Below are 10178 nucleotides of genomic sequence, written 5' to 3'. Positions count from 1 at the left end.
AGGATCAAATTGGCCCACAGCAAGTGAGCCTGGACCTGTTTAGTTATGTGGGGTCACATGTTTGGTCAGCAGTGGAACTGGTGCAGAGCTGTGCCTGCAACTTCATTGCCAGTAGTGCAGATGGATGGTGCCTTTAGAGCAGTTACTTTATGTAAATTTACAGCTGATTCCCTATTTGGTCCTGGATAGGGATAATGTATGCCAATAATCACACCGCGGAATCCTCCTCCTAGTGTATGTGTGTGTGTACATGGAACAAAGAGTGCAAGTTCATGGACACTTCCCTACCAAGAAGGGACTGTTTCGATCCCATCCATTTCACATAGTGAATTGTGCTGGTGATATTTCTCAAACATGAGTACAACAGAATTTTATAAGAGCAACCTTTATTACAAGTTGCATTGTAACTGCTGTGACATTTTCAATATTTAAATGCTGCTGAAGGCACATATACGGTTATTTTGCATTTCATTTTGACACCACAGGTGGATGGAGTTAGGCCATTTAAAGTAGTTCTATTGGTGAGGATCTGTTGGAATCTCAGGCTCGAGTGAAAATGATCACTTCTTCCACTCGTTCTTCTCGTAGTCCCATTTGGAGGCAAATCCCTCGATAGGATTCATGCGCATGTCCAGCATTCTCTGGGCTTGCTTTTGCTGCCACTCCTCACTAAAGGTGTGTGGTTGATCAGGGTACACTGAACAATAAATAGGAAAGCCACAATTAGTTCATAGCACAGCAAGAATCACACAGCTTTTACCCAGTGTTAAGGCAGCATGCCATCCCTGTCAGCATTGAAGAGAAGGAAAAGGAGCTGCTAATCCAGGAAGACCTATTAGGTGGGGTTATTGAAAGTTTGCTTGGAGGGGGAAAAAAAAATTACGAAAGGAGAGAAGTTAGGCTAGTGGAAATTTGCAGAGAGGGCTGGAACAGCTCTGGGGTCTCAAGATAATGGGTGGGGTGGCAAATGTTATAGTGCATGTGTGGTCAGGGGAGGCTGCAGACTTTAGAATGCAGACAGGAATAGATGAGGCCCTGAAAAGGGAACTGCAGGCCAGGATGACGGTTCAGTTTGATATGTTGGGAGATGGAGGTGTCTGTCAGAAACATCTAATGGTCGAGTGGGGGAAAAGCTGAAATTATTTGTAACACAGGAGTCAGTGACAGCCCCTCCAGCATTAAGTTGCATAAGGTGGGAAAGAAATAGCTACACATGTGAAAACTAGTTTCAACTGCACACATACAACTTGTTGAGTATTTCCTGCCTTGTTTGTGTTTTGGATTTCCAACAGCTGCAGTATTTTTGCTTTTGCATTGATGGCTAGGATTATTGTTTGAGCCAAACATGTCCTCTGCCACCCAAGGTGCTGTTGAAACCAAGAATAGATTTGCTTTTTCAGCTTTGTTGCAGTCATTGAAGCAGTCTGGCAGTTGAGTGGTGCAGCTGGGGATTGCCAATGTAATGTGAAGCTAAACATCTTATCCCCAAGGGGTGATGGAAAAACAGAGACTAACAGGATCTGAACTTGTGACACTTTGAAAACCTGAGTCAAAAGATGTGGCAAGCCATTGCTGCAATAACCAATAAGATGCAGACAAGTGATAACTTTAATACTCTTCTGCAGATGGGGTTAGACATTGCTCTGCTGGTGGTGGTAGTAGCATAAGTGACTCTGGAAATGCTCAGCACTTGTGCAGAGTGGGAAAAACAATCCTTTGGGTAGACAATTTTCTACTGGAACTGCAAAAGTCAGAACAAGCCTGTTTTAAGTTGCAGGGGAGGGAGTGGGGAAAGCTGGACAGAACAAAGGAATATCTGTGATAAGGTGGAGATTGAGAATCCAGGTGACAGATGTTGTACGAGAAATGAATGTTTCCTGATCTGCTAGAATTGTACATGAGGGAGATGAACAAGGGCAGAAAACAAAATTCCCACCCCCTTTGCAACTTAAAGCACACTTGTCACTAACAGTATGATGATCTGAAATGTTAACTGTTTTTCTCTCTCTACAGTTGCTGCCTGACCCAACTGTTTCTAGCATTGTTTTTCAGATTTATAGCATTGGCAGTATTTTTTGGTTTGAGTCACATTAGTGGCAGCCACAGTAGATGAGCCAAGGGAGATCATCATAGCCTTGTCTTTTGGCACTGAGCAATAAGAACTTCAACATCCAACCTTCAAATGCCCCTCAATTCCCAGTTCCTTGACACAGGTTCATAATGTGGCAGTGAGGACCACAACAGTTAATGATAGAGGTTTTAACCAGACACAGTCAAACTGGATGAATGAGAACACTAACGAGTCAAGTGTTCTACAGGCTACCAGTGTACACAGGAGTAAATCTGAAGATCCAACAATGGGAGTTTCCAACTAAATGTCCAAGAGCCAAGTCTTGTGGGGTTGGAAACCAGATCAAATAGTCTTGGGTGAAACGTGCTGATGTCTGGGCAACAGGCTCATTGACAACCAGCAGCGGAACCAGAGGGAATGTGCTGAGGTCGAATGTGCACGCTTTCAACCTCTTGTTCCAGCCCTGGCCTTGCCATTGAGGGACGGGGCTTGCGTGAATTGCTGAGTGGAGGGGTCAGACACATGGCTCTGCAGCTTTACACCAGCTTTGGTTGACACCTGTAATGTAGCCCCAGTCAGTGGCATAGAGTCTCCAACCTTCATTTAAGTGGTGAGATTAGACTTTCCTTTTGGTAATTTTCTTTGTTTTCAAATAAATGATACTTTTTTTTCTTCAACTGCTTCCAAAGTTCTATCAGGGTGGTTTTGTGGACACAGCCCACAGCACCTCATGGAAGGGTCACTGCCCAATGATGGCAATGCATCAGGAGCCCTGGGGCCAGTGTAGGTACCAGCTGGGATCAGTGTGAATGATCCAACCATTACAGGAGGCCACACCCTAATGTTTGTTAACACATACAGCCTGCCTAACCTTGGACACAACCTTGGGTTAGAGAATTCCTGATCCATGGTGTATGCATGGACATAGGGTAAGTCTAGAGGATATAAGAGTGACAGACATGGGGACACGGAATGGAACACAAACCTAACTCAATTTGTAAATGTGAAGGTATCAAAACTGGAGGCTGTCAATGGGCAGAATTAACCTGATGCACTGCAAGAACAATACTCCAGCTTGTGAGTCCCTGCTCTGATAGATAAACAGAAAGACAAAGATCACCAGACTCTCAGTTACGTGGACACCCCTTTCTGTTTACTTTCATACTGAAATGGCCAACGTTAGTGATAACACAAGAAGAGACATTGGGTGGAGAAACCTAGGCAGCAGGACTTGAAACAAAAAGGCATCAGACTGGGAACCAGACACTCTGCAAAAGATAGTCAACTGCAGAAAACCACAAGTAAGCTCGTCACCAGACAGTGTCACCTGACTATGTAACAAGCCATTATGAGACACAGTATTGCTGCACTGTGGACAGACTGATGTTTCAGATCCAAGACCCTATATTAGAATGGAGGGGTTGTTAGGTGTTGGCCTGGCCAGGAGAGCATTGAAATACAAAATCTGGTGGCAAAGGCATAGTGAGGGTTTTAGAACGAGATGAGTTTGGACAGGATTCAGGCCTGATAAATACAAAAGACAACTGTGCTGTTAAACAGAATGCCAAGCTACCAAACTGTTTGCTTCTGCCTCAGTCACTAGGGATGGTCGTAAGTTACTGGAGAAGCATGGAATTTGTGACACAGACCAAAAAAATAATGGTTTTGCTTTCTCCAAGCTTTAGTTGGAGGGTGTCAGCCCATTCAGAAGTGGACATTGGCAAGCATTTTAACAATGAGGGAGGGGCATGTCTAGATCCACGTGGAAACAGTTGCTGTTTTTGATACTCTTGCTAGGATACAGGATATACCAGAGGATTAGCCCACAGACAAAGACATTGCTCAAGGAATGCATGGGTGACAGTGCAGAAGGAGGACAAGCCTTTGAAGGAGACTCTTCTGCAATAACCTCAAGGTGTCCTGTAGATTTTTTTACCCCCAAATCTTATCAAGTAATTTTGAAGTATAGTTCTTGATACAAATAGGAAAAACTGCAGTTTTCCCTTCACACACCAAGATGACACCATTATCAATGACAAAGCAACCAGATCATCTCGAGAAGTCGGTTGAACAAACTGCCACGTTGCCTTCAAATAAGGTCATGGAATTATTTGCATCCACTGAGAAGCCCCCTTGGTTTACAGGCAGCTTCGACAGTGCAGAATATTGGCTTGGATTCTGTGCCAAAATGGGGCTTCAACTCTCAACCTTCAGTCTCAGTTGAGAGTGAGCAAGCGCTTACAACTATATACTGTTTGGCAGCAGGGAACAGCAGAAATGAGGAAATACCAATAGTTAGAGCCTTTATATTGAGAAAAAAATGTTTGAATTGAGAGATGAGTTACAAGCACCTTGTGACTGTGTGTACTCCAGGCACAAGGTTTATAGTAAAGTTGTTGCTAGTGATGGAGGAACTCTTTTGAAGGAGCCTCCACAGAAGCCTTGGGTGAACTGAAGTAAAACTGGAGGAGGCATCCTCAAACAGAAACCAAAGAGCACTCAACCCCAAATACCAGGCAGTTCTGAAGCCCCAGTTGGCAGCAGTCAGTGCTGTTGCATGGCTGTGTTTGAACCTGTTGCCAAGCAAGTCAGACCCAATCAGTAACACAGGTTCCAAAGTCTCCCAATTAATCTCTCCATCTTGTAATTTGTAAAGTCTGCTGATGAAAGGTGGGGGGCGGGGGGGGGGGGCGCTCACCGTACATCCTCTGCCACCACACGATCAGGCCAGTGAATCCGAGGAAAACAAACACACCACCCAGCACAGTCTTCCACTCATTGGTTGCTTTGGTCATCTCCGTGTAGGTCTGGTTGAAAGCTATACGATACACTAGAATAAAACAAACACAGGATCAATCCATAAGCAGGCAAAAAAATATTAATTGAATTATACCCCCTCCTCTTGGTGACAAATGAGACGGTCAGAAATTCTCTTTGGTGATTTTTGGGGAAAAAAAAGAAAATCCATTTTCTGAGCTGCAAAGAGCTGTGGGGATTCAGGGGCCATCGTCTGTCTTTGAAGTTTGCAGTCCTTCCCGAATGAGCCTCTCTGCTGTCTCACACATGGCCCTGGGTGAGGTCAGAGCCTTCTCACTCCCGGGAGAAGCTGCATTGTTTGGTATGTACAGTTTCTCTCTCTTTCCTCACCCAGGAATGAAAGTGACATCACCAACAGACCCAATGGGCCAAATGTTTGTACAAGTGCCTGCAATTAAGTAATAAGATAGCTTAGCCTGCTCCTTTGATGTGCTATTGAATCCAGCCTAGACCAATGGGCTAGAGTATCAGAGCCTTTATGGGTTTCTTTTAAAGGATAATCTGCAGGTGTTGCAATTCTACCTTCACTGCACTTTCTCAGTAGCCGTGACACTTTATTCTGCATTCTGTTATTGACTTACCTTGTACAACCTCAATGCGCTGTGTAATGAATTGATCTGTACAAACGGTATGAAAGACCAAGTTTTTCCACTGTACCTCGGTAGAAGTGACAATAATAAACCAATTCCAATTCTGGGTCCCAGTGGGCATGGCCAACACATACTCCAGAAATGAACATTGGATCCATTCCAAGCGGCAGTTTTGGACACTGCTCCACTGCCCAAGATGGGCAAAATGACTCTCTTCCCTTTATGGGAGTGAGTCTCACAACTAAGCTGACCATGATGGTTTACTCTGGATCTAACAAAGGCCATAGCTCAGCTGGGAGCACTCGGTTTAAATACTGGCTTGACAGAATGCACGATGTTCAGTTTCTCAGCACCAACGTCCAATCAACGTGAAGAAATGTCATTTGCCAAGCGGCTCAGGTTGCCTTACGTGCGACCTTCTCTTCATTGGTCAGATCGGTCCAGGAACTCTTCTCCTTTTCTTTCAGTGCCATCTGCTCCGCGTTCAGCTTCTTGAAATAGGGAACGTCAGGGAGTGGTGTATCCCTCCGATCACAGTACATCGGCACTGACAGGTCTTCCTGCTGGACAATCTCTGAATAATAATGTGCAGAGCTGTTAGCATACCACATACACAGCGAGTCCCACCCTCTCATTCCCCGTCAGCGTGTATCTCCTGCTCCTTCTATCCACAATCTCCATAATTCATTCATAGTCACACAGCACAGAAACAGGCCCTTCAGCCCAACTGGTCCATGCCAACCAAGATGCCCCATCCAAACGAGTCCCATTTGCCAGCGTTTGGCCCATAACCTTCTAAACCTTTCCTATCCACGTACCTGTCCCACTGTCCTTTAAATGCTGTTATTGTGCCTGCCTCAACCACTTCCTCTGGCAGCTCATTCCACATACGTCTGCATTGTTTTCCCTTGTACTACCTCAATGTACTGATGTAATGAAATGATCTGTATGGATGGCATGCAAAACAAAGTTTTTCACTGTACCTCAGTACAATGTGACAATAATAAACCAATTACCATACCCATCATCCTCTGCATGAAAAAGTTGCCCCTCGGGTTCCTATTAAATCTTTCCCCTCTCACCTTAAACCTATGCCCCCTAGTTCTTGATTCCTCAACCCTGGGAAAAAGACACCCTGGCTATGCCCCACATGACTTTATACACATCTGTAAGGTCACCCGTCAGTCTCCTACGCTCCAAGGAATAAAGTCCCAGCAGAACTTCAGTGGCAGACCAAGCTCAATGGGTCAATTGGCCGATACTTGCTCCAGTTTGTTAGGTCTTTATGAAACAGTGGACGAAAATTCACCAGCATCTTTACTTTCTTCAGAGGTTAAGGAGGTTTGGCTTGTCACCGAACACTAACTTCTACAGTGTTCTTCCCACCACAACCCTGTATAAATATCCTGGAGGGAAAATGCGGTGCTGAACTGCAAACCTATCACACTGGTGGAGCAGAAATGTTTCTTTAAATAAATAATTCTTTTGATGGAAGATAATTGACAAAACACATTAACTGTTTCTCTCTCTATAGATGTTGCCTGATCTGCTGAGCATTTCCTGCTTTATTTCTGATTTCCCTTATGCACATGGGAATTATTTTAGAGTTGTGTTAATACTTAGAATAGGATAGCTGAAGCCTTACTTTGTGTCCGCTCTGTCCTGTAGCTGCTCAGTAACTGGGTTGTGCTGTCCTTTCTTAGCTTTGCCATCCTGCTCCCCAGTAAAAATAATCCCTCACTGGACTCAAACTTCAAATAAAATTAAAGGGAGATTTTGGAAAAGTAGATGTTCTGGAGGTAGATTTGCTTCAATCACACTTATAGGAAGGAGCTAAAATCAAATCCAGCACTCTGTCAGCTGATCACTATACGATGTTCAGCACACATTAGGATCAGTCACAACGTAGACTGTATCACTGGCCAGTGGCCACCACTGTAACAGTGAATGGGGTAGCCTGCCCTTCCCTGGTACTGGTACAGGTACAGCTGGTTCAGTTATTCTAGACCATAAATCAGTTGAAGGGTTGGAAGAGTTACTTGTACCAGTGGGGTCTCAGTCAGGATCTGCTTCAGGAGGTCATAACCTTCCCTCACAAATGTTTTGCACCTCATGTTTCCTTCTCTGCACTCCCAACCCAGACATTCCCTCTTCTCTCCTCTCCCGTTGGGCAGAAGATACAAAAGCCAGAGAACAAGAACCACCAGTCTCAAGGCAAGTTTCTATCCCACTGTTAAGAGTCTTGAATGGACCTCTCATACACTAAAAGATGAATTCTTGATCTCCCAATCTACTTCACTGAGGCCCTTGCACTTTGTCTGCCTGCAGTGCAATTTCTCTGTAATTGCAACACTATATTCTGCATTGTTTTCCTTTTACTACATTGATATAATTATGTATGACATGATCTGTCTAGATGGCATGCAAACAAAAGCTCTTCATTGTATCTCAGTACATGTGACAATAATAAAAATCCAAAAATGTTATTCCAGAATTAGCAAGTGCATTCCAATGTCCTGCTCAAGTGGCCAGTCTTCACATGTCAACCACGTGTTCAATTACCACTATCTGTTTAACCCTGCACCACATCACAGTTTTCATCTAATGGTGGCATCTGGCAGGTGTTCCTGGCTGGTGACCAAAAGGTCGGATTTTTCACCCAGTTTTGGCTGGGTGCACTTCATCTGGTCAGTTATGCCTTCTGGGAGCTCCATCTAGTTTTACTCATCGGTTTTGTTTGAGGATTTCAGTGCAGTGAGTGACTTGAGGAACTACTTATGAGGCAAGTTAACATCTGGAGTCCCTGACAGGTCAGGCTTCTTTCCCTAAAGGAGGGTGAACCAGAAGCAATCACGTTCCAGCAATTTTTAATCACCATTATTTATCCCACGTTTCTGTAGAATTCATTAAATTTTAATCCCCTTTTTACTGTGCTGGGATTTGAACCTGTATCTTTGGGTCATTCGTGCAGGTTTCTGCATAACTCGTCCAGTATCTCACAGTTCCCCCTCAGACCACGGTATTCATTACAAGCAGGTGTGATCATGTACCAATGACTTGGGATCAGGGGTAGTTTGGATGCAAAAGGGACGGGTGCTCACCATGTCCGTGAACTGTTCGAACACAGGCAGCAGATAACAGACTCCGGGCTCTCAGGAGGTTAGCCCCTCGAAACACAGAAAAACCCAACATCTGCAATCAAATAACACACAATTCGTTTTGTTAGAAGAGCAAAGTTAGGGACACAGTGAAGCTTTAAGGCTCAACGGGAATCGTTTAAACACGGCAGCTGGACACTGATGGAGGGACGAATTTGGTTAATGTTCCTATTGGGGAGCTTCTGCCCCCTCCCTTCATAAATATTGGACATTACCGAATCAAATTGTTGGCGGGACAAAAGGGGCTTCAAGACCTTGGTGAGCTGGCACGTTACAAGGAGAACAATCCACTTTGCTTGCCCGGATTTTATCAACGCCTAGTGAAAGCTGTTCCGAGTTTCACTGCGCACATCTCCTGCCATCGCTTGGCCGGGGCGTGGGAGCAGAGAACTCCAGCTGGTGACCCGCGTCGGTGCAGAAAGATGTGACGGGACGCCCTTCAGGTTTTGGCGTCACTGTCAATTTGTCCTCAATCACCTTCCCGCTCCCTGCGTTTCATTAATACGGGCTGGAGGAAATTAAACCTCAACAAGACAAAAAGTCAACAGCGCCGAAACCCGGTGTCGTTGGACAACGTGACTGTACCAGAGAATACCAGACCAGACCAACCTTCCCGTTTCCCCAATGACAAATGATCACAAGGCTCCCGTCGGCTGCGACCTCGCCGTAGGACCAGTTGCTGCTCAGGTCCGCCTGTTATTGCGCACTGCGGTATCCTGCCCACCAACCGAAGCCCAATCTCAACACGGGCACAGACCCAGCGCTCGGCACCTCCCTCCCTCGCTGCAGATTCACCGCTTTGCTCACCGGCAGCCCTCCCTCACTTCCCCGAGCCCTCTCCCCTCTTTCACTTCAACCCTTCACCACCTCCTCCCTCACCCCCGCCTTTTACCCAGTTACACACACACACACAAACTGCCGGAAGAACTCAGCAGGTCAGGCAGCATCTATGGAGGGAAATAAACAGTCAACGTTTCGGATCCCGATGAAGGGTCTCAGATGCTGCCCGACCTGCTGAGTCCCTCCAGCACTGTGTGTGTGTGTTGCTGCAGAACCTCAGGTGTCTCCTTTCCCCCAGTTCCCCTCTCCCTCCAGCCACTACTTTCACTTCTCGCCTCCCTCCTGCCCCCACCCCCTCATGTCTCGCTGTTCGCCCACTCCCCGCCACCCTCTCCTGCGCTCCTCGGCTTTGCACCACTGCGATTTGTATTTAACACGAGAACCAGGCGTCGGGGGGGGGGGGGGGGGGGGGGGGGAAATGGAGGGAGCGCGTCCGATCTGACCTCCAGCGGCGGGGGGCCGACCGGCCGGCTCTCGGATCCGGGGCCGGCGGGCGACGCCAGCGCCCAGTCCGCTGCTCGGACCAGATCCGCCCGGGGTGAGCGCGGGTTTTTTTTGGGGGGTGGGGGGTGCGGTGTGCTCCAGCTCCAGGCCCAGCACCGGATTGCCCTCCACCTACCGTGCCTCTTCCTCCCCGGGTGCACAGGCTGCGGGCGGGGCCACGCCGGCTCTCTGCGGCATCATGGGAGCCGCCGCCACAAA

The 10178-nt window shown here is 46.6% G+C and overlaps 1 protein-coding gene across 3 annotated transcripts; it reads right to left on the bottom strand.

Moving 5' to 3' along the window:
• Positions 1–369: 369 nt before the first annotated feature.
• LOC127578988 (cytochrome c oxidase subunit 4 isoform 1, mitochondrial-like) lies at positions 370–10157 on the bottom strand. 3 transcript variants are annotated; one of them, XM_052031601.1, is made up of 5 exons: positions 10096–10157; positions 8580–8670; positions 5888–6052; positions 4770–4901; positions 370–697 (listed from the first exon to the last, which is right to left on the bottom strand). In XM_052031601.1, the coding sequence occupies exons 2-5, from the start codon at positions 8668–8670 to the stop codon at positions 561–563; spliced, it is 525 nt and encodes a 174-aa protein (XP_051887561.1). In that variant the 5' UTR covers positions 10096–10157; the 3' UTR covers positions 370–560. The 3 variants fall into 3 exon arrangements, with proteins under 3 accessions (XP_051887561.1, XP_051887562.1, XP_051887563.1); XM_052031602.1 differs by lacking the exon at positions 10096–10157 and adding an exon at positions 9920–10085; XM_052031603.1 differs by lacking the exon at positions 10096–10157 and adding an exon at positions 9246–9269.
• Between the last annotated feature and the right edge of the window lie 21 nt (positions 10158–10178).

This window comes from Pristis pectinata, chromosome 16 (genome assembly GCF_009764475.1).
Source record: "Pristis pectinata isolate sPriPec2 chromosome 16, sPriPec2.1.pri, whole genome shotgun sequence".
Classification (NCBI taxonomy): domain Eukaryota; kingdom Metazoa; phylum Chordata; class Chondrichthyes; order Rhinopristiformes; family Pristidae; genus Pristis; species Pristis pectinata.
Note: the sequence above shows the minus strand (reverse complement) of the source record. Positions and strands in the feature narration are given on the sequence as shown.